Consider the following 25,607-nt stretch of genomic DNA (forward strand, 5'->3'; position numbering starts at 1 on the left):
CAAACAAGGGATAAAGCAGGAATTCACATTAAGCTCTTCTGGTGACCTCCCCAGTGTGAGTGTGTGTGTGATAGGGAGAGAGGCCGTGAGAAGTATTTGGATTATATGCCTAATATAATACCAGATACTGTTAGTACAAATCTACTGGCTTACACTGCTGTTGATGATTTCATGGGTGAAAAAAATTACGCAAATCCTCTGCTGCTGGTACAGTTCTAATTAATTACAGGTGCTTATTACTCTTCTGGATCTCAGCTCTCAGCCTCTAGACATATCCCCATTTTAATAACCCGGAGAATATTACAGTGAGAAATGCTACTGTCGGACTCCCTCCACCCCTCTCCCCACCCAAAATGATCTCTCTTCAGCACATCCCTGAGGATGGTGCCCAGGTAAGGGAGCTTACTACAGTAGTGTCCAACATAGGGTCTTAGAAGGAGTTGTAGTAAAACAGAAATAGTTGTTATTCTTGAGAACTTCATCAACTGGCAGAAGAAGGAAAAGCAATTGCAAACCTGAGGTCAGATTTCCTTATTCTTCTATCAAACTATCTAAATGTCAACATTTTAGTGCTGAAAAAAAAATTGAAAGAAAAACCATTAAGGAGAGTGTTGTTCAGTTAGATTTCATTTCCAGAACTATATTCCTATCAAGAAACAATCGGTTTTCTATAATAGAGCCATGTGCAAGCTAAGAGACTTCAGAAGGCAGAAAATGATCATGAGAGCTGAAATGATTGCTTCTCTGAGTGAAATGAGTGGCCTTTGATCTTTTCTCTTGTTCTAAGGCCATCATGGATGCCATCGGCCTCAAGATCTGTGAATCCATACATAGTATGTTTTGTTGTCATCGCAGTTGTGGCGATCCTGGCAGTGACCACAGGTTTACTTGTCCACTTTTTAGCTTTTGGTAAGTACCAGAAGATTGGATATACCACTCTTCAGATGAATTAACTAAATATACTTTCAGATTAAAAGTTTGGCATTCTCACTTTTATTGCCACTTCTATTTCTTAATACAACATAATTATATATTTATTCATATACCCCTGAATATATGTTCATGTCTATATTTTCTCTAATTCAGTAGTTTTTCTCTTCTTTTTCTTTTGGGCTTTTTTAGTATACTAAACAACATTAAACCCAGACAAGAATTATTCTAGCCAAGGGAAAAAACTCAATATTTTTCTGATGCTAGAGTTCACTTGTTTTGTTCTTTCATTAATACCATGATTTCCTTCTTCATTTAAAATTTGCAAAGGACCTTAAGTTTCAACATCTAAAAGTTGGATGTATCTAAATATTTGTTAATTCACGACCTGTCTCCCGAAAATAATCTTAGGAGCAGAACAATTATGATAGGAGATGAATTTGAAGTTAAGAAGTAGAAAGAGGTTAAAAACAAACTTTAAAAAGGATTCTGTTCCTTTTTTTCCTCTTAGTTTAATTTTTCATTACATCATAAAAGTAGGAAACAAAGAAATAATATAAAGAATGCATATACCCTGCTCATTCACAAACAATATCTCAGTGAATATTCTTTCAGATGTTTTAATGTAGATAAAATGTGCCATATTTCACTAGATAATATATGTTATAATCTGTTTCCTTTACCTGAAAAAACACTTTGAGTTTGTTTTTTTTTTTAAATTTTGCTATAGTCCTGTTAAATTATTTAAATCATTGGGGCAGGGTGGGGCAGAGTGTGAAGGCATATGGGTATGTATGAGTGTGGAGACTGAGCAAGAACAAATTTATTTATTCCAGTAACTAGGAATAATCTTTTCAGTCAATCTATAAAGTCATGGCTAAATTTTGCTTTTGACTACATTTTGCTATCAAATCACATAGAGACAAATATGTCCAAGGTGAATTACGGAAGAGTGAAAAGCAAACATCAAGTTTCAGATTAAACTAATGAATTTTCGCTCTTAACAGCACTGTATTGTCACACTTAAACACAAAGGGTGAAGCCTTAAATAAGTCCTCTTCAAAGTGTATACCAGTGACCACTTATGGCCCTAGAAAGACTTGTCCTTCTGCCACAAAGGACCACACAACCCTATCCCCATGATCTCAAATGCTTTCCCTGATTGAGGTATTTCTCTGCATAAATTATGTATGTGAATGATCAAATGGAAGCATGGAATTTTTTCCTGAGACAGGTTAGGTATGTCCATGTTCATAATGTTCCTAAGGTAAGGACAAGTATGTTTTAGGAATTTTTATTTCCTTCACATAGCTTAATATATCCATTGGAAGACGCTTTGTGATGCAAATAGTTCACATTGAACAACCAGATTAGCTTTCTTGTCAGAAGTTATTTTCTAGCTTAATCCAGAGAACCAATAAGTCACTAATCCCTCTAAAAAGAATAGTATTTGAAATAATTTTTAAAACTATTCAGAATTACTTTATTCCTTAATTATAAATGAATAATAGTGTATTATAGACATTAATATTTCCTGAATGAATAAATCTGTAATCACAAATCTCCCTATAGTAAGAATGAAAATTATGATACTACTGAACAATTTAACTTCTCAAATAATGCTGCTCTGATTTTTATGTATTTTTAACACAGCATTGCCAATCTTTTTAAAAACTGAAAGAAAAATAATTTTATTATAGTTACATTATATTAAGTTTAGAGTTTTCTTTCAAGGGAATCAAATATTTTTTAATTGTACAACATAGCCTCCCATAATCCTGTATAAAATACAGATTAAAGTACTTAGTAATGTGAGATTGATCCTGCCTTTTCTTTGTTTACAGGGGAAAAAGATTACTTTTACCGTAGCAGCTTTCAAATCCTAAATGTTCAATGTACTGATGAGCTACGTTCACCAATTACACAGAAATGTAGGTCTTTGAGTGAAAAAATTGAGTCTGAGGTAAGTTAATATTTGCATTTCCTCTTTATTATATCATAAAACAATTATGATAATAAACCTAATATTTTGTGATATATTTGCAACTCCTAGACGCTCTGCATATTCTCCTCCCCGAATGGTGAAAGATGTGTTTCATTGTGCTTTTTCCAAGTCAATTTGCTTGTACACTTGTTTTTATTCATATTTTCTTACATCATGAGTGAAAAGTTTTAGGTCATGAGTAAACATATTTTTTATGATTATGACTTCAAAGATTGGAAGTCTATTGTTTATGCAATTTGAGCATTTTTCCTACCCTCGAGATTGTCTTTTTAAATCCTTTTCATTTTGCCTTCTTTCCTTTTTTCTTATCCAACTAAACATACAGGTAGTAGGTGTTAAAATACATATTAACATAGTTTGGAGAATGTCATACTTTGGTTCAATGATCGACATAGAAAATATACAAAGAAAGCCTGGGCTCTCACTTGAAAAGGCCCCCAGGCTGCTTACCAGGAAACCTCACAAGCAGACCCTTAGCACTGGTTTATCATCACAGACCAGGGTTTGGCCTTCAGCCCTGCAGTCAGAGCTGAACAATCTCAGGGTTGCTCACTTACCCTTAACGTTTTCTAAGATTCCTAAGGTTATAAATTAATCCAATGGTTCTAAAACTTTAGCAAAATCACCTGGAAGGCTTATTAAAAATAGAGTTCTCGGCCCCAGTGTCAGAGTTTCTGATTCAGTATTTAGAATTTGCATTTCTAACAAGTTCCCAGGTGATGCTGATGCTATGGTCCAGGGACCACACTTTGGGAACCACTGAGTTAATCTATAATGAGAATTATCATGGCTGGGGGACTGAATCATCTACTTGTCTAACACCCTTTTCCCCTAGGGGCAAACTACACTAGGAGCCAAGTATTGAGAAAAGTGCTTGGTGAGCATTAAATTAGAGCAAGGGAAGTTAGTATATAATTTAAATGTTTAATCAGAATAAGCAGCTGAATCAGAATAATCTGGGAACAGAATCTAGGCCAGGAGGCAGTGGTAGGGTTAATATTGGGGAACATCAGTTTATTATGTCAGAAGTGGGAGCCTCCTGTTCCTTCAATAAACTTTTATTAAACATCAATACTGTCTAATGCTGTGGACATACAAAAAGTGGAGTAGATATTGGATCTGCCCTCATGGAGGTTAGTCTAACATGGGAGATTAAACAAGCTTACAGATATTTATAATATAAGGTATGCAGTGAGTATGTGACATGAGAGCAACACAGATGTAAGTCTGTGGTAAAAGGATAAATGATATCCAATTATGGAGATCAGAGACAGCGTCTTATAAAAGATGACTCTTTTCAGGTTAGCTTTAGAATGAGTAGGGCACACCACAGCTAAAATATGAGCCAAGGCATAGGGAGGAGAATGTGCTTAGCTAAAATGTTTGGGTTTTGTCTTGTAGAGAGAAAGTCTTGAGCTAGAGGCAGAATGATGCAAACAGGATCTGACAGATTCATGTTCCGAATATAAAAATTATACTATAAAGAGAAGAGCCTGCACACAGTAACGCTAGTTAGAAGCTCATTACTGTGGTCCAGAAGAAAGCCAAGGGGTTGAACCTTGAATTAGGGCATATTCCAGAAGATGTGGAAATGCACATAAAACTTCCATTTTAGGCTTACCAAAGCAATCCACCTCCCCAACTTCCTACTTTCTCTTCCCAACCTGCTCTTAAAAAATCAATAGGAATATTTATTTATATCATTTGCATCATGAGAGCCCATTGTTTAGACTTCAAACCAAGAGACATTCTTTTTTTTTTTTTTTAGTATTTAAAGAATATCCTTAAATTTATTCACATTTATTTAAAAATGCCAGTTTTTAAAAACTTTGGTACTTTGTCATTAGTAATGAATTACTTCACGACTGACTGCCCACACAGTTTAGACGTTGAAAGGTGCTGATTTATGCAATAATCGGTGCTTGGGTTAGTAATACTACTCTGAGGCTGGACCCCACAAATACACACACAAATACAAACTACACAGACAAATACAAAGAGCCTGTGAGTACCTCTGTCTCAGGCAGAGGGCAACATGCAAATCTGAACAGATTTTCTTGTGATTAACACTGCAAGAGACATTCTTAAATTTCTTGACGAAGACACTAGAGACAAACATCTCAGGAGGCCAGTCTGAGGACAGTTATTCATAATGAAGTCCTCACATCCACACAAAGACATCATGTAATGTTTCAGCTATTTACCCAGTCTAATAAAAGGGAGCAAACTGTAATTATGTATATTGAGAATCCCAGCTTCATTATAGGGAATTAGAACCCAACTATTTGTCATTAAAGCAAGATGCCAGAGACATCCTCAGCCCTAAAGAGGTCACTCAGTTCCTGCCAGACAGATCAGATATGTCAGGTCAGCGCATCCTTCATAGAGCATATGTAAAATTGCAAAAGACTGATATGGAGAGAAACGGCATAAGGCATAAAGCACAACGTACATATTCAGCAATGTGAAAAACATAAACTAAGTTTCTTTTCAAAAGTACTACCAGCACATTTGGAAGATATTCAGTAAGTCTTTAAAACCCAATCCCAATGACAAAAAAATTATACAATCTAATTTGTTATTCTTGAATTACTCTCAAAAGTGGTCTATAAAGTAAATTGTAATGTATAAAGTGTTATCAAAATGAAAATAATTTTAATATTGTCTTTTGTTGTAAAGATAATAAAAAAGTAGAAAAGTCAAGGCATTCAAGAAATATAAAGAGAAAGAAATATGCACAAAATCTCAATACTCATATATCCATTTTTAATATTTTGATGTTCCAAGTACTTTTCATGAAAACTGCATAATCATCCATGCACAAACACATATAATTTTCTGTCAATGGAATAAGACTATACATGCTTGTTTACTACCACTTTTTTCTCAAAAAATATGTCATAGAGGTATTTAAATATCAATGAAGAAATACTCCATTTTAAATAACTAAATAGTATTATAGTGCATAAAGGTACAATATTTTATTTACCCAGTCCTCTGTTGACAGATGTTCAAATTGTTTCCAGTTTTTCACTATTATATCCAATATTCTGATGACCAGTCTTGTTGATACATCCTTGCACACCTGAGTGATTATATTCTTGGGACATATTCCCAGAAGTAGAATTATCAGAATATAGGGTTTATGCTTTTATTTCTCTCTAGAGATTTTTAAATTTCTTCAATTTTAATAAAGATTTTATTTTAGAAGCATTTTAGATTTATAGAAAAGGTGCAAAGATAATATAGAGTTCTCATATACATCACACCCAGTTTCCTCTATGATTAACGTTTTATATTACAATAGTATATTTATTGCAATTAATGATCCAATATTAATACATTGTTATTAACCAAATTCTGTATTTTATTCAGATTTCCTTTGTTTTTACTTAATGTTCTTTTCCATTTCCTGATCCCATCCAGGATAGCAAATTACAGAGTTGTCATGTCTCCTTAGGCTCTTGTAGACTATGACAGTTCCCCAGATTTTCCTTGTTTTTGATAACCTTGACAGTTTTGAGGAATACTAGTCAGGTATTTTGTAGAAATGTCCCACAATTGGAGGCCTTCTGATGTTTTTTCTTACAGTTAGACTGGGGTTTGGGGTTTTAAGGAGGAAGACTATAGAGGAAAAGGGTCATTTTCATTACATCATATGAAGTGGGGTACATAATATCAACATGACTTACCACTGTTGACCTTGATCACCTGGCTGAAGTAGTGTTGGCCAGATTTCTACACTGTAAAGTTATTCCCTCCCTTTTCCATATTATACTCTTTGGAAGAAAGACACTATGTACAGGCCACACATAAGAAGTGGAGGAGTAACGAGTTATGCTTTGAATATTTAAAGAATATTTGAAATTCTTCTGTTTGTCTAGTTTCTCCATGTACTAATTCAACCATTTGTTTATATCAATATAGTGATCTATGCATTTTTAACATTTATTTTAATTTCTAGATTGCACTCCAGAAGTGCCCCAGTTTACATTCTTACCACCAGTATATAAGTATGCATAGGTATGCTTATTTCCCCTACAGCATTAACACTATGCATTGTAAACCTTATTAACTGTTGCTAATTCAATAGGTAAGAAGTGATATCTCACTATTATTTTGGTTTGCATTTCTTTGATTACTAGTAAGATTTAATCTGTCTCCCTATAGTAATAGGTCATTTTTATAATTTCATTTGTGAATTGCCTGGTCATGACCTTGCCCATTTTCTTACTGGAGCCTTTGTGTTTTTATATAAATCTAGGGAAAAAAATTCTTTCCTTGTTAAAATATTAAAATTTGCCTGTCATTCATTTGCATATATTTCTCTAACGAGATTTGACTTTCAACCTTGTTTATAATCTAGGGGGTTTTTTTTACTGCCATATAGATTTAATTTTTTAGGTAGCCAAAATTATCAATTTTATCTTTGATTCACCTGTAATTTATTTTGTAATAAGATAGAGATCCAGCTTTTTCCCCTAAAAGAGCTAGGTGGTGGTACCAAAACAGTATATTAAATAGTGCAATGGATTTATTTGTTGTGCCATCTTTATCATACACTAAATTCCTCCTTTTCTTTTTTCTGTACTCCCCTCTCTTTCACTGACTAGTCTTCGCCTGTACCAGTACCCAGCTATTTACTGTGGCTTTATAATTAAACATCTGGCAGAGAAAGATTCCCCTTGAAATTTGTTTGATGTATCATTTCTACAGTTAATCTCATTTATTCGTACTTCTGTAGAAACACTTTGGATAATACTCTAATGTAGTGCTTTATAGTTCATAAAGCACTTTTACATATATCATCTAACCTTCAACTCACAATGGGCATGTAATTTTTATAGATGGGTAAGTGAATACTGTGAGAGATTAAGAAACATGACAAAGGCCATTCAACTGGAAAGTGATAGAACAAAAATTCAAACCAAGGTCTCCTGATTTCACGTTCAAGAATCATACCACTTACCAGTGGTAACATGAGTACCATCATTATCCTTGTTCCATAGTCAGCAGTGTTAATTAATACTTAATGAGCAGTGGAATAATCCCAGAATTTCTATTATATTAAGCAATTCACTTTTCTGGTTCACAGTTTATTCATTAGTAAAATAAAATCATTGAACTAGATGATTTTTATAGTACATTCTACCTCAAAAAGTCTATGATTATGTGATTTTCACACAAGATATCCATGCCACCGAATCACCTGTTTTTCTCATCGTGCCTCTCTGGCCACTCCTTCTCCTCTGTATCTTTTATAGATTCACCCTCCTCTACACTAACATTAAATGTTGAAATTCCCCAACTCTTTGACCTATGCGCTCCTCTTCTCTCACATTATTTTCTATCTCTAGATGATCTCATCCATGACCATTACTTCTACCAACACTTATATACTAATGACTCATGCTGTCGTCAGCCCAGACTTTTCTTCTGTACTTCAGACCTTTTCCCCCAACTGCCAGCTTAATATCTCTACTTGGCTGTTGTAAAAACATCTCAAATATATTATGTCCCTAAATCAAACTCATGATCCCTCCACGCCATACTAGCCTTCTTCCCATAATCCTAACCCCATTGATGATAATACCATTTATTCAGTTTTCCAAACCAGAAACCTAGAATTCATCCTTGACATACTGCTCTATGTCATTCCAAATATCCAATCTATTACCAACCCCTGTAGGTTTTATCCCCTGTATTTCCCTCAGATCCATTCATTTCTCTCCGTATCTGCTACCACCATAACCATCCAAGCCATGACCTCTACACTGAAGTGCCAAAATAGCACCATAACTAATTTACGTTATTTTGTACCTAAAATTGTTTATCCACATGCAACCAGAGAGATTGTTCTCAAATTGCAAATCTGATTTTATTATCCTCTGATTTAAAACACTTCAGTGACTTCCCATTATGATGATAAAGACCAAATGCTTCACACACTAACAAGACTTTCATGGTCTGGCCTTTCTATATAACTCTAGCCTCCTTGCTTTCTAGGCTACAACTGTCCTGGCCTTTGATTCCTTAAACACAATCTGTTTGTTCCTACCTCAGGACTTTGTATGTGCCATTCACTCCACCTGTGAGGCTTTTCCTTTCTCTTCAACCAGCTAACTCTGATTCTTCCTGAAGATCTCAGTTTCATAAGCATTCCTCTGAGAAGCCTCTCTAATCTCACTGACTGGATCAAATCCCTCTACTATATTGCTGCACTTATCACAGTTATAATTCTGCTTAAGTGTGGATGATAATATGATTAGTGCGTATCTCCCCCATTAGATGTAAGCTCCATGATGGCAAGGACTGTCTATTTTCTCCACCAGTGTAACCCAGTGCTTGAAAGAGGGAGCGTGAAGCATAAGAGGTGCTCAAAAACTGTTGAATGAATGAAAAAATGAATAAGGTGATTTCGAAATAATGAGAGCATCTGTTTGCAAAATATGTGTATCAAAACTATGAGTGCATTCTGATTGAATGGGCCTCTCCAAATAAAACAAGGGACTTCAATCAGGATTCATACCTGGGATCAACTGAACCATTGAAACTCCCCTTTGGCATCAGGGGTGGTATTGCAACAGATATTGCAACAGATTCTGCAAACAACAATTGCCACATTTTTTCCAAAATATACCTAATGACTGTACCATGAAAAAAAACTAGGGCACAGGAAGAGAAAGACAGCAGTATCAATTTACAATTAATCTTATCACATCCCTTATACCATCAGGGCTTTTAGTACAGCCATTTAATAAGCACTGATTGCTGCCTAACGCCTAAAAGAGAATTTGGTACATAGCTGGCATTCAAATATTTGTTGAATGAATGAATAAATGATACATTCTATCTGTTGGTTCCTGTGCTAAGTGCTAGGGACACAAAATAAAGATGTCATTGCAGTCAGGATGAAGCCCACAATGGTCTCCAAGATGGAGTTGTCATACCAGGGAGGGATTCACAATAATTTTACTGGAGTCATGGAAGAAAATACTCAAATGTCACTCTACACGTGTTTTTCTCTTTTACGAAAAAATTTTTAAACAAGAAGAAAAAGAAAATAGGGAGAGAAGGAGTGAAGGAACAAATGAACAAACTTAGCTTTGTTACTATTTAACAAATGGATTGACACTGGCACCTTTGTTTGGTTTTATGTCAAGTAGTTCCACACAATGTGTGTGAAAATATCTTGAGGGATGGGGTGGGCAGTAACACAACAGAACTGACTGGGCATCAGCACACTTTTACCGGCTCTCGGTAGATTTAAATGATACACAGTTTCCACTAGATTTTAAAATTATATTATCTAGCTCTAAAAGTAAACTAAACCTCCCCAAAAATTAATATGAGGACCGAGAAGCATCCTGCAAAACATAAATAAATTTAAAAACCTGCAATTTGAAGATAACCCTCATATGAAGTAATGAATATGCGATATACAATAGTGAATAAGTAAATGAACAGTTAGGTAACATAAGAACTGGCTACAGCCATACTGCCAGGTTAAGCAATGCTTCTTAGAAGATGTTTAAACACACACACACACCCCCTGTCCCTTCAAGGTATAAGTGTGAGAAATTAACTGCTTTTTATTTTATTTTATTATTTTTTTTTTTTTGCGGTACGTGGGCCTCTCACTGTTGTGGCCTCTCCCGTTTCGGAGCGCAGGCTCCGGACACGCAGGCTCAGCGGCCACGGCTCATGGGCCCAGCCGCTCCGCGGCATGTGGGATCTTCCCAGACCGGGGCACGAACCCATATCCCCTGCATCGGCAGGCAGACTCTCAACCACTGCGCCACCCGGGAAGCCCTTAACTGCTTTTTAAATAAATAAGAGAAAACTTGGGAAATACATGTTTAACAATGTGTCCAGCATTAGGTGATTGAGTTCAGTTGTTTTGTTTTACTGAAAATTAAGGGCTTAGACATGCACACATAAAAATTTGGGAGACAAAAATTACCTACCATGTTTGGTTGATTTTGAACACATTTCTTAAAATATGTATATAAATATAATTAAACTCCTTTGATTTGATTTGAAAGGGTAGCCAATTGAAATCAGGAAAGATGGAAAGTCACTTGCTGAACTTCAACAAAACCCTTGCATGATTGGTGGGAATGACAACTTAGTGTCATGATTTGTTAAGTTCTGCCAATGAACTTCATGCATCTGGAGCCACATAATTGTGTGGAAACTTCTTCAGTGCTTCAGACCAAGTATTTAGATTAAACTTAGAATCATACCTTTGGGTCATTTTATCACAGTGTTTCAAAATTTATAAATTCTGGGCTTCCCTGGTGGCGCGGTGGTTGAGAGTCCACCTGCCGATGCAGGGGACATGGGTTTGTGCCCCAGTCCGGGAGGATCCCACATGCCGCGCAGCGGCTGGGCCCGTGAGCCATGGCCACTGAGCCTGCGTGTCCGGAGCCTGTGCTCCGCAATGGGAGAGGCCACAACAGTGAGAGGCCCACGTACCGCAAAAAATATATATATACATATTTGAAGAGTACTGTAGTAATAAATAGATTATATTGCCATATATTTTATCTTTTTCTTGAAAATTGAGTTTCCAGATCTTCTGATTAAACAGAAAAGAAAGTTTGTAACTGAAGGGTGACTGAAATCACAAAAACAACATTATTACTATTACTCAGCTCATGAATATTATGCACAAAACTGTACCTACTGAGAAATGTTATGAGGTAGGTATGTGAGAGATGCTTCCACCTCATCAGTTGTTCATGTAATTTCATCATTAAATACTAAAATACAAGACAAAACAAAAAATATACCTACCAAGTAAGAAGGTACTGAAAATAAGAAGGTGATTTACTTTCATGGGGTAGCTAATAAGATCTTTTCGCCCTCAAGATGAAAAATATGTGACAATTATAGACATTCTATGTGTAATGTCTTACCCTTCGTATGACCTCACCTATTAACCGGTTTAATGATGGTTACTTTGTTAGAATTTACCTAAATAATCTATATCTCACTTCAATTCTTATCGATTATGAATATTATTGAGGTTTGAGGATTCTAGGCTATTCTAGAATTCAAAGATAGTATTGTCAAGAGACCTTCAAGATGGCAGAGGAGTAAGACATGGAGATCACCTTCCTCCTCACAAATGCATCAAAAATACGTGTTCATGTGGAACAACTCCTACAGCACACCTACTGAACGCTGGCAGAAGACCTCAGACCTCCCAAAAGGCAAGAAACTCTCCATGTACCTGGGTAGGACAAAAGAAGAAAGAAAAAACAGAGAGAAAAGAATAGGGATGGAACCTGCACCTCTGGTAGGGAACTGTGAAGGAGGAAATGTTTCCACACACTAGGAAGCCCCTTCACTGGTGGAAAAGGGGGGAAGCTTCGGAGCTACCGAGAAGAGTGCAGCAACAGGGATGCAGAGGGAAAAGCGGACAGATTCCCGCACAGAGGATTGGTGTCAACCAGCACTCACCAGTCTGAGGGGCTTGTCTGCTTCAGCTGGGTATCAGGCATGAGCCTCTGAGGTGGGAGAGGCGAGCTCAGTACACTGGACCACCAGAGACCTCCCAGCCCCATATAATATCAACCGGTGAGAGTTCTCCCAGATATCTCTGCCTCAAAGCTAAGACCAAGCTTCACTCAATGACCACCAAGATCCAGTGCTGGACACCCCATGCCAAACAACTAGCAAGACAGGAACACAACTCCACCCATTAGCAGACAGGCTGCCTAAAATCATAATAAGTTCACAGATAACCAAAAACACACCACCGGACGAGGGCCTGACCACCAGAAAACAAGATCCAGCCTCATCCACCAGAACACAGGCACCAGTCCCCTCCACCAGGAAGCCTACAAAACCAACTAAACCAACATTACCCACTGCGGGCAGACACCAAAAACAACAGGGACTACGAACATGCAGGGTGCGGAAAGGAGACCACAAACACAGTAAGTTAAGTAAGATGGGAAGACAGAGAAATATGCAGCAGATGAAGAAGCAAAGTAAAAACCGACTTAAACAAATGAATGAAGAGGAAATGAAAAAGAATTCAGAATAATGATAGTAAAGATGATCCAAAATCTTGGAAATAGAATGGAGAAAATAAAAGAAATGTTTAACAAGGACCTAGAAGAACTAAAGAGCAAACAAACAATGATGAACAACACAAAAAATGAAATTAAAAATTCTCTGGAAGGAATCAATAGTAGAATAACTGAGGCAGAATAATGGATAAGTGACCCAGAAGATAAAATAGTGGAAATAATTACAGCAGAGAAGAATAAAGTAAAAAGAGTGAAAAGAATCGAGGATAGTCTCAGAGACCTCTGGGACAACATCAAATGCACCAACATTCGAATTATAAGGGTCCCAAAAAGAAGAAGAGAAAAAGTAAGGGACTGAGAAAATATCTTAAGAAATTAGAGTTGAAAACTTCCCTAATACAGGAAAGGAAATAGTCAAGTCCAAGAAGTGCAGAGAGTCCCATACAGGATAAATCCAAGGAGAAACACACCGAGACACATATTAATCAAACTATCAAACATTAAATACAAAGAAAAAAATATTAAAAGCAGCAAGGGAAAAGCAACAAATACCATACAAGGGAATCCCCATAAGGTTAACAGCTGATCTTTCAGCAGAAACTCTGCAAGACAGAAAGGAGTGGCAGGACATATTTAAAGTGATGAAAGGGAAGAACCTACAACCAAGATTACTCTCCCCAGCAAGGATATCATTCAGTTTTGACGGACAAATTAAAACCTTTACAGAGAAGCAAAAGCTAAGAGAATTCAGCACAACCAAGCCAGCTTTACAACAAATGCTGAAGGAACTTCTCTGGGCAGGAAACACAAGAGAAGGAAAAGACCTACAATAACAAACCCAAAACAATTAAGAAAATGGTAATAGGAACATACATATCGATAATTACCTTAAATGTAAATGGATTAAATGCTCCAACCAAAAGACATAGACTGGCTGAATGGATACAAAAACAAGACCCATATATATGCTGTCTACAAGACACGCACTTCAGACCTAGGGATACATACAAACTGAAAGTGAGGGGATGGAAAAAGATATTCCATGCAAATGGAAATCAAAAAAAAGCTGGAGCAGCAATTCTCACATTAGACAAAATAGACTTTAAAATAAAGACTATTACAAGAGACAAAGAAGGACACTACATAATGATCAAGGGATCGATCCAAGAAGAAGATATAACAATTGTAAATATTTATGCACCCAACATAGGAGCACCTCAATACATAAGGCAAATGCTAACAGCCATAAAAGGGGAAAATGACAGTAACACAATCATAGTAGGGGACTTTACCACCACACATTCACCAATAGACATATCATCCAAAATGAAAATAAATAAGGAAACACAAGCTTTAAATGATACATTAAGCAAGATGGACTTAATTGACATTTAGAGGACATTCCATCCAAAAACAACAGAATACACATTTTTCTCAAGTGCTCATGGAACATTCTCCAGGATAGATCATATCTTGGGTCACAAATCAAGCCTTGGTAAATTTAAGAAAATTGAAATCGTATCAAGTATCTTTTCCAACCACAACGCTATGAGACTAGATATCAATTACAGGAAAAAAACTGTAAAAAATACAAACACATGGAGGCTAGACAATACACTACTAAATAACCAAGAGATCACTAAGAAATCAAAGAGGAAATCAAAAAATACCTAGAAACAAATGACAATGAAAACACAATGGCCCAAAACCTATGGGATGCAGCAAAAGCAGTTCTAAGAGGGAAGTTTATAGCAATACAATCCTACCTCGAGAAACAAGAAAATTCTCAAAAAAAACCAACCTAAACTTACACCTAAAGCAGGTAGAGAAAGAAGAACAAAATAACCCCAAAGTTAGCAGAAGGGAAGAAATCATAAACATCAGATCAGAAATAAATGAAAAAGAAATGAAGGAAACGATAGCAAAAATCAATAAAACAAAAAGCTGGTTCTTTGAGAAGATAAAGGAAATTGGTAAACCATTAGCCAGACTCATCAAGAAAAAAAGAGAGAAGACTCAAATCAATAGAATTAGAAATGAAAAAGGAGAAGTAACAACTGACACTGCAGAAATACAAAGGATCATGAGAGATTAATACAAGCAACTATATGCCAATAAAATGGACAACCTGGAAGAAATAGACAAATTCTTAGAAAAGCACAACCATCCAAGACTGAACTAGGAAGAAACAGAAAATATAAACAAACCAATCACAAGCACTGAATTTGAAACTGTATTAAAAATCTTCCAGCAAACAAAAGCCCAGGAATGGATGGCTTCACAGGTGAATTCTATCAAACATTTAAAGAAGAGCTAACACCTAACCTTCTCAAACTCTTCCAAAATATAGCAGAAGGAGGAACACTACCAAACTCATTCTACGAGGCCACCATCACCCTGATACCAAAACCAGACAAGGATTTCACAGAAAAATAAAACTCCAGGCTAATATCTCTGATGAACATAGATGCAAAAATCCTCCACAAAATACTAGCATACAGAATCCAACAGCACATTAAAAGGGTCATACACCATGATCAAGTGTATCAAGGTCATACACCATGATCATACACCTGGGATCAAGAATCCCAGGAATGCAAGGATTCTTCAATATACACAAATCAATCAATGTGATATGATGCCACATGAACAAATTAAAGGATATAAACCACATAATCTCAATGGATACAGAAAAACCTTTCGACAAAATTCAACACCTATTTATGATAAAAGCTCCCCAGAAAGTAGGCATAGAGGGAAACTCTATGCACATGCACATATGGTCACCTTATCTTTGAGAAAAGAGGCAAGAATATACAATGGAGAAAAGACAGTCTCTTCAATGAGCGGTGCTTGGAAAACTGGACAGCTACATGTAAAATAATAAAATTAGAACACTTCCTAACAACATACCCAAAAATAAACTCAAAACGGATTAAAGACCTAAATGTAAAGCCAGACTCTACTAAACTCTTTGAGGAAAACATAGGCAGAACACTCTTTGACATAAATCACAGCAAAGTCCTTTTTGACCCACCTCCTAGATAAATGGAAATAAAAACAAAAATAAACAAATAAGACCTAGTGAAACTTAAAAGCTTTTGCACAGCAAAGGAACCCATAAAGAAGATGAAAAGACAACCCTCAGAATGGGAGAAAATATTTGCAAATGAAGCAGATGAGAAAGGATTAATATCCAAAATATACAAGCAGCTCATGCATCTCAATATGAAAAAAACAAGCCAATCCAAAAATGGGCAGAAGACCTAAATAGATATTTCTCCAAAGAAGATATATAGATTGCCAACAAACACATGAAAAGATGCTCAACATCATTAATCATTAGAGAAATGCAAATCAAAACTACAATGGGGGGGTTTCCATGGTGGCGCAGTGGTTGAGAGTCCGCCTGCCGATGCAGGGGACACGGGTTCGTGCCCTGCTGGTCCGGGAAGATCCCACATGCCGTGGAGCAACTAGGCCAGTGAGCCACGACTACTGAGCCTGCGCGTCTGGAGCCTGTGCTCCGCAACAAGAGAGGCCGCGATAGTGAGAGGCCCGCACACCGTGTTGATGAGTGGCCCCCGCTTGCCACAACTAGAGAAAGCCCTTGCACAGAAACAAAGACCCAACACAGCAAAAATAAATAGCTAAATTAGTAAATTCCTACCCCCAACATCTTCTTAAAAAAAAAAAACAAAAAAAAAACCTACATTGAGGTATCACCTCACACCAGTCAGAATGGCCATCATCGAAAACTCTACACACAATAAATGCTGGAGAAGATGTGGAGAAAAGGGAACCCTCTTGCACTGTTGGTGGGAATGTAAATTGATACAGTCACTATGGAGAACAGTATGGAGGTTCCTTAAAAAGCTAAAAATAGAGCTACCTTATGACCCAGCAATCCCACTACTGGGCATATACTCTGAGAAAACCATAATTCAAAAAGAGTCATGGACCACAATGTTCATTGCAGCACTACTTACAATAGCCAGGACATGGAAGCAACCTAAGTGTCTATTGACAGATGAATGGATAAAGAAGATGTGGCACATATGTATAGTAGAATATTACTCAGCCGTAAAAAGAAATGAAATTGAGTTATCTGTAGTGAGGTGGATGGACCCAGAGCCTGTTACACAGAGTGAAGTAAGTCAGAAAGAGAAAAACAATTACCATATGCTAACACATATACATGGAATCTAAAAAAAAAAAAAAAAAAAAATGGTTCAGAAGAACCTAGGGGCAGGACAGGAATAAAGACGCAGATGTAGAGAATGGACTTGAGGACACAGGGAGGGGGAAGGGTAAGCTTGGACGAAGTGAGAGAGTGGCATGGACATATATACACTACCAAATGTAAAACAGGTAGCTAGGGGGAAACAGCTGCATAACGCAGGGAGATCAGCTCCGTGTTTGTGACCACCTAGAGGGGTGAGATAAGGAGGGTGGGATGGAGACGCAAGAGGGAGGAGATATGGGGATATACGTATATGTATAGCTGATTCACAGAAGAAACTAACACAGCACTGTAAAGCAATTATACTCCAATGAAGACATTAAAAAAACCCCACAAAGACAGTATTGTCACCCTCATTCAGGAGGGAAATATAAAATAGTTCTTTTTTCTTTGTTTACTTGATTTTTTGTCCATTGTAATAAAAGGGTCAATAATACAGGTTACAAAATCAAAGAAGTATGAAAGCAAACTCATCCAACCCATTAAAGAAGAATCAATAATAAGTTTGAAGGGAGTGAAAAAGCCCAAAGGTTACATGTAAAGCTCACTGAAAGTAGATGCATAGCCTCTGGGAGTTGCAGTAGCCAACTGTGTACAGAACAATTTTTTAAACACACTTTGGACTGTTTTCCTTTTACAGATGAAGAAACTGAGAGGAAGAAAGTTTAAAAGATTTGTTCAAGTTCTCATAGCAAGCTAACTTTTCCCTGTCCCCTATCTACTATACTTTCCACTCTCCTATTGGCTTCCTCTTCAGGCATCTGCTCACTGATTTTCTACCAAGTATTTGATAAGTTCTAATTAAAGAGACTACAAAATTTTCACCCACTCTATGAAATATGGATTCTTATCCATAGGTCTCTCCTTTTATCCTTGTATATGGATATCAACCAATTAATCAACTTGCTTTCTTTATGTTGCTTATTACCTTAGTCCTCACTAAATTACACCAATATTTTCCACATAACAAAAATGTCATAATTAAATTATATTTTTAACATTTTGGTCCAGTGTAGCCCATGCTGATGCAATACCAAATCATGAATTAAAATATAATTACAAGAGACATCTAAATTTTAGCAATTCCTTCAGTTTTAGGTCAGTTCCTTTTACTTCTGCTAAAGTCAAGTAATATTAAAGATAAATCAGTTTATTAAACTCTCTCCTACAATATAACACATTAATAAACACATTAAAACCTATCCTTCTACATAGTTAACTAAAATACTCACCAAATGATTGCATTCTATAATTCTAGATCATAGAATTTTGAGTGACTTTTTTTCTTCTTAACACTTACTAGTACTTCTTGAATTTTTTAAAAAGGAAATTATTTTGAAAAACTAACAGCCTCATAACTCTTAAAAATGTTTAACACCTCTAGAAAGAAAAAAAGTTACTTTGTCTCACAACTGGTTGGTCTGATACCAGCCTAAAGAACGGATACTGAAAAAATAAATGCAGTGTAATAGAGATTGCATAAACTTTACAGTCTCAAGAAGAATTGGCTTCAAATCCTGGCTTAATGTAATATTCAACATGCTACTTAATTTCCCCATCTTCACCTTTTCATGTTCACCCCCACCTTGGTCCAACCTCACAGTACAAGCCAACAGAATCCACTCGCCATTATGAAAGCTCAGTACCTCTCACCCTGCATCTTGGCAGAACTGTTCCAGTCACAGAATCACTCAGTACTAGTTTACTGTGAAGCTAAACCTTATACCTCAAGAGGACCATCCTTGCTGGCATTGAGCAATGATTCAGGGGGAAAGTTAAAGTTAGGTCAGGAAATACCAACTGATGCTAGAAATAACTTATGTTGCTTAGGCATTAATCAGAAACAATAAGGAAAAGATTGCCCTTTACTTCTTTTCCTCTTTCTCATCAAGCTCTCCATTGCTGCTCATTTTAATCTGGTTTTACCCATTTAAGAACAGTTGTTGCAGGATCACACACTGTAAATTGTATCAGTGGACTCACCTAGCATTGGGTTGGCTCATGCGCCCACCTCTTTGGGAACAGCCACCAAATCACGTAACGTGGGCTCTCATTGAGCAAAACATCTGCTATGTTTAGAACGGCTTCTAGCGAAGATGCATCCTGTCCATTATCATCTTTGTGTAATAGATGAAGAAACAGGCACTGCATCAGAAGGTTATTAACCTGCCTAAATCACTCCCATGTGTTCTGAGATGGAACTGAACTAAACTGAACTCTCTATTCCTCATTAACATAGTCAACTCCCCATTAACAACCATGTTGCAAGGTTGGGCAGAAAGAGGAAACAGAGAAAGAATGGTAATTACAGAGAGGTTGTTTTTTCCTTTCTTTCTACAGATTACTAAAACATTCAAAGAGTCAAATTTAAGAAGACAGTTCATCAGAGCTCATGTTGTCAGACTGAGGTGAGTGGAACTACAACAAAAAATATCTATAAGCATAGATACAACTTGGTGCATTTGATTTTGTTCACAGCATAGATAATGAATGAGACATTCACAAAATGTGTTGCAATATTATGAAAATAGTATCATGGAAAGTTTAAAAACCAATGCCAAAAAACAAAACATGTCACATACGATCTACTTACTAATCTAAATAACCATATTACTTCAGTTCTTGGTGGGAAAAGGAGGAAAGGGTAGAGAGAGAGTTGGGTGAAGGTACAGCAACAGGGTTATTCTATTATATAACTCCAGGGGATACTATTCACAATGCAGTCTATGTAGCAAACAATGCCTTGTGGAGATGTGCAATGTTGTGGTCCTGGGCACGATTGGAACAATAAACCAACACCAAAAATGGCTTTTTGGGTTTTGTCTGCCTGGAATGCTATAATATAAAGGATGCTGTGGCCAAATACAGATGTGTCTGCTATGAATTAATAATAGGCGAAGTAGGGCTTCCCTGGTGGCGCAGTGGTTGAGAGTTCGCCTGCCGATGCAGGGGACACGGGTTCATGCCCCGGTCCGGGAAGATCCCACATGCCGCGGAGCGGCTGGGCCCGTGAGCCATGGCCGCTGAGCCCGCGCGTCCGCAGCCTGTGCTCCGCAATGGGAGAGACCACGACAGTGAGAGGCCTGCATACCGCAAAAAAATAAATAAGTAAATAAATAACAGGCGAAGTAGCAGCACACAAGCTAGTTATTTGCCATTCTTACTTTAGTTGAATATGGACTTATCCTTGTGATGTGATGTGATATTCCTACCAACTAAAAGAGCCACCCTTACTGACCCTACCATAAATATCTCAAATGTCCATATTGCTCAATCCTTCAAATAATATACAAAAGCTCTTCAGAGGGAGAGAAATTATACTATTTCTTTCTCAAATACTAATACCACGAGAAAATTAATTTTTCTTATTCTCGGAAGAGTCACCTAGTTAAGTACCCAGGAGCATAGAGCTCTGGTCAGTTAAGTTTTGCTGAGGAGTTCAAGAAGTAAGAAGAATCCATAGGAAGAGCATTTTCCAAAATGCATTTCAGTCAGTTCAGTGCACATTTACCTTAGTACTTTCTTGAGAAATTCTCTGTACCAGCCACTAGCTTGCAATACTTGTAGGACTGAATCTGCATTTATTTCTCCTTTTGTTCACTTCCCACTTACTTCTCATTTCACTGCAGTCTGGCTTCTGACCTCACCACAAAATAGTAATTGCTCTTGCCAAGTTCAGCAATGACATCTGAATCACAAACTCCAAAGAAATTATATCAGTCCTCTTCTTGGACCTCTCAACAGTATTTAACACTGTTGAGTTTTCAATCCTTTTTGAAATAGCACCATCCCTTGGTTTCTATGACCCTATACACCCCTGATTTTCCTTTTATCTCTTAAGTTATTCCTTCTCAATTTTCTTTGTTAGTTCTTATTCCTTCTCTTCCTCAAGTGTTGTCAGACTGTGCTGTAAGCCTCTCATCTTCTCAGTTCACACTGAAGCTCCTTTTAGGGGCTTAACTGCCCCTATATGCTAATTATTATTAAAGTTGTATCTCTGGGCTAGTCCTCTCTTCTCATCTCGAGATGTGAATATACACAGCCATCTACTTGACATCATCATACGGCTATCTTGGACAACTCAACTTTAATAAGTCCAGACCAGAACCTATCATTTCTCCCCCACCAAATATGTTACTCTTCTAGTATTGCCTACCTCTATCAATGGTGTCACCTTCAACCCAGATGCTCAAGAAAGAAATATGAGTTATCTCTAAATTCCTCTCTCTCCCTCAACCCACACATCCATCCATCTAACCTTCACAATTCTATTTCTTAATTATGTTTAAGATCCATAACTTCAAACACACTGCCCTCAACCATCTCTCCTTGTCTATGAACAGCCTTCTAATGAGTCTCCTTTCCTGCAGTCTTGCTCCACTCCACATTCTACATAGCAACCAGAAAGATTTCTTGAAATGAAACGCTAAACATGGTTATTTGCTTAAAGTTCTTCTAACTGCTATTCCTTACCCTTATGATATGTCAAATATCATATATAAACATGTATAATATATGTGCATCAGATATATGTATTCTTGATATATATGTCTCCTTTTATATATATATATATATATATATATAAAACAAAGTTTACTAAACCTTCCTATATAGGGTTTTCTCCTAAAATCTCTATTTCTGGGGTAGTCTTTTACTACTCTCTACTTTGTTTTTTACTCACAAGTCCCACTAGACTGTTTTCAGTTCTTCACTCTCTCTAGCCTCAAGATCTTCTTATATAAGCTATTCCCTCTGTCTGAAATACACATCCACACACACACCACTTTTTCCCCTTCCCGTTCTGTTTTAAAATATACTGCATCAATAGAAAATTTGAGGTACAGTAAGGCCAACAAATCAGGAGATGATGACTTCTGAAAAGAGAGTTTGTTACTCACAGTTCCCACAAGGAAGGTACATGACTCTTATAGAGTTGTTATGAAGATCAAATAAATGAAGTATAGAACACAGTCCTGTTTGAGTATCTATTTACATGTTTATCATTCACTAAAGATACCTCTTCTTTGAATTGCATATTCATCTTTTCTGGTTTTTTTCTATGATTTGTCTTTTTCTTATTGATTTGTAGGAGTTCTGTGTCTATAGGAGGTACCAAACAATTGTTACTTTGAGTTGCAAATATATTCTCCCTATCTATAGCATTATCTTAACACTTTGTATATGCATCTTTTGTTGTAGAAAATCAGTTGCAAAAGGTCTTACTTAAGAAATCCTTTATCATCTTGTATATAAAGAAAATCTCCCATATTGACTAAAAATTTTAAATTTTTGCTGTTCCTATTCAAGTGCTTTGTTTGTGTGTGACATGAGGAAGATTTTTAATTTTTTACATGAGTTATTTTCCTTCAGGTTTGTGATACCACTTCTATAGTATATTGTCTACATATGTCTATGAGTCTGTTTCTGGATTCCTATTAGACTTAATTATATGTTCTGTTCCTTCCAATTAAGCTTAGTAATTATGTCATTCAAATAAAACCTAGCACTATGGATTTGCCTATTTCTCCTTGTTCAATATATTTTGAGCACATATTATCAAGCACCTATATGTTTAGAATTATTATATCTGCCTCATGAACTATTTCTTTTAGCAAGGTATTAATCCTTTTTATCACTAATTAATGTCTTTCAATCTTAAAATCTCTTATATCTGATACTATTATGCTACACTGACTTTCTTATGGTTCTTTTTACAACATACCTTATCTTCATTTTCAACATTCATATGTCCTTACAGGTTAGATTCTTCTCCTAAAACAAGAAGACAGCTAGATTACATTTTCAAATGCATTCTGACCATCTTTGCCTTTAACCAGAGAGTTTAGTCAGTTTCAATTTATTGTGATGACAGTTACATTTGGATTTATTTCCTCCATATTATCTTATGTTCTTCATCCTGGTTTTTCTAATGCTTTTTTCTACTATCTTGCCTTCTCTTGTATGACTGTATTTTCATTTTCTTTTTTTCGTTTACTAATTTACAAGTTCTACATTCCATTTATCTTATTTTAGTGATTATTCTTAAAAAATTCTTACAAACAAGGAGAGTTGGTTTAATCCACTACCCTTCTTCCAAATAATACAGGAAACTTGGAAATGTTATTCATATATTACTGATGTTTTAGTTCAACCTTATTTGTAACACCTGCAAATAAATCACTGTAATTATACTGTCAATATCATTTTATTAATTTTTTTAAGTAAACATTTTATTTTGGAATAATTTTAAGTTTACAGAAAGACAGTACAGAACGTTTCTACATACACTTCACCTAGCTTCCCCTAATGTTAACATCTTACATAACTATGGTACATCTGTCAAAAGTAAGAGATTAACATTGGTACATTATTAGACTTTGATTTACTTCGTTTTCACCAGTTCTTCCACTAATGTCCTTTTTCTCCATTTCAGGATCCAACCCAATATACCACATTACATTTAGGGTGTTTGTTTTTTTTAACATCTTTATTGCAGTATAATTGCTTTACAATGGTGTGTTAGTTTCTGCTGCATAACAAAGCGAATCAGCTATAGGCATATATATATCCCCATATCTCCTCCCTCTTGAGTCTCCCTCCCACCCTCCCTATCCCACCCCTGTAGCTGGTCACAAAGCACAAAGTTGATCTCCCTGAGTCATGCAGCTGCTTCCCACTAGCTATCTATTTTACATTTGGTAGTGTATATAGGTCAATGTTACTCTCTCACTTCGTCCCAGCTTACTCTTCCCCCTCCCCGTGTCCTCAAGTCCATTCTCTATGTCTCTGTCTTTATTCCTGTCCTGCCCCTAGGTTCTTCAGAACCTTTGTTGTTGTTTTTCTTTCTTAGATTCCATATATATGTGTTAGCATACGGTATTTGTTTTCCTCTTTCTGACTTACTTCACTCTGCATGATAGACTGGGTCCATCCACCTCACTATAAATAACCCAATTTTGTTTCTTTTTATGGCTGAGTAATATTCCATTGTTCATATGTGCCACATCTTCTTTATCCATTCATCTGTCAATAGACACTTAGGTTGCTTCCATGTCCTGGCTATTGTAAGTAGTGTTGCAATGAACACTGTGGTACATGACACTTTTTGAATTATGGTTTTCTCAGGGTATATGCCCAGTAGTGGGGTTACTGGGTCACATGGTAGTTCTATTTTTACTTTTTTAAGGAACTTCCATACTGTTCTCCACAGAGGCTGTATCAATTTACATTACCACCAACAGAGAAAGTGTTCCCTTTTCTCCACACCCTCTCCACCATTTATTGTTTATAAACTTTTTTATGATGCCATTCTGACCAGTGTGAGGTAATACCTTATTGTAGTTTTGATTTGCATTTCTCTAATGATTAGTGATGTTGAACATCTTTTCATGTCTTTGTTGGTAATCTATATATCTTCTTTGGAGAAATTTCTATTTAGGTCTTCTGCCCATTTTTGGATTGGGTTGTCATTTTTTGACATTGAGCTGCATGAGCTGCTTGCATATTTTGGAGATTAATCCTTTGTCAGTTGCTTCATTTGCAAATATCTTCTCCCATTCTGAAGGTTGTCTTTTCATCTCCTTTACGGTTTCCTTTGCTGTGCAAAAGCTTTTAAGTTTCATTAAGTCCCATTTGTTTATTTTTGTTTTTATTTCCATTTCTCTAGCAGCGGGGTCAAAAAGGATCTTGCTATGATTTATGACAAAGAGTGTTCTGCCTATGTTTTCCTCTAAGAGTTTAATAGAGTCTGGCCTTACATTTAGGTCTTTAATCCATTTTGAGTTTATTTTTGTGTACGGTGTTAGGAAGTGTTCTAATTTCATTTCTTTATGTGTAGCTGTCCAGTTTTCCCAGCACCACTTATTGAAGAGGCTGTCTTTTCTCCATTGCATATTTTTGCCTCCTTTATCAAAAATAAGGTGACCATATGTGCGTGGGTTTATCTCTGGACTTTCTATCCTGCTCCACTGAATTATATTTCTGTTTTTGTTCCAGTACCATACTGTAGTATTGTATGATTGATTACTGTAGCTTTGTAGTATAGTATGAAGTCCAGGAGCCTCATTCTTCCAGCTCTGTTTTTCTCTCTCAAGATTGCTTTGGCTATTCGGCGTCTTTTGTGTTTCCATACAAATTGTGAAATTTTTTGTTGTAGTTCTGTGAAGAATGCCATTGGTAGTTTGATAGGGATTGTATTGAATCTGTAGATTGTTTTCGGTAGTATAGTCATTTTCACAATGTTGATTCTTCCAATCCAAGAACATGGTATATCTCTCCATCTGTTTGTATCATCCTTCTTTCATCAGTGTCTTACAGTTTTCTGCATACAGATCTTTTGTCTCCTTGGGTAGGTTTATTCCTAGGTATTTTATTCTTTTTGTTGCAA

General features: G+C 36.4%; 1 protein-coding gene across 1 annotated transcript in view; it reads left to right on the forward strand.

The window, feature by feature from the left end:
* The first annotated feature begins 353 nt into the window (after positions 1 to 353).
* TMPRSS11D (transmembrane serine protease 11D) overlaps positions 354 to 25,607 on the forward strand; it is a 47,405-nt gene continuing 22,151 nt past the window's right edge. Inside the window, exons 1-4 of the mRNA XM_029234701.1 lie at positions 354 to 392; positions 759 to 909; positions 2,775 to 2,893; positions 19,562 to 19,629. Of these exons, the coding sequence (XP_029090534.1) occupies positions 354 to 392; positions 759 to 909; positions 2,775 to 2,893; positions 19,562 to 19,629 (377 nt within the window). The remainder of the gene's footprint in view (positions 393 to 758; positions 910 to 2,774; positions 2,894 to 19,561; positions 19,630 to 25,607) is intronic.

This window comes from Monodon monoceros, unplaced genomic scaffold (assembly GCF_005190385.1).
Source record: "Monodon monoceros isolate NGI ecotype Baffin Bay Population unplaced genomic scaffold, NGI_Narwhal_1 Super_Scaffold_20, whole genome shotgun sequence".
NCBI classification, from domain to species: domain Eukaryota; kingdom Metazoa; phylum Chordata; class Mammalia; order Artiodactyla; family Monodontidae; genus Monodon; species Monodon monoceros.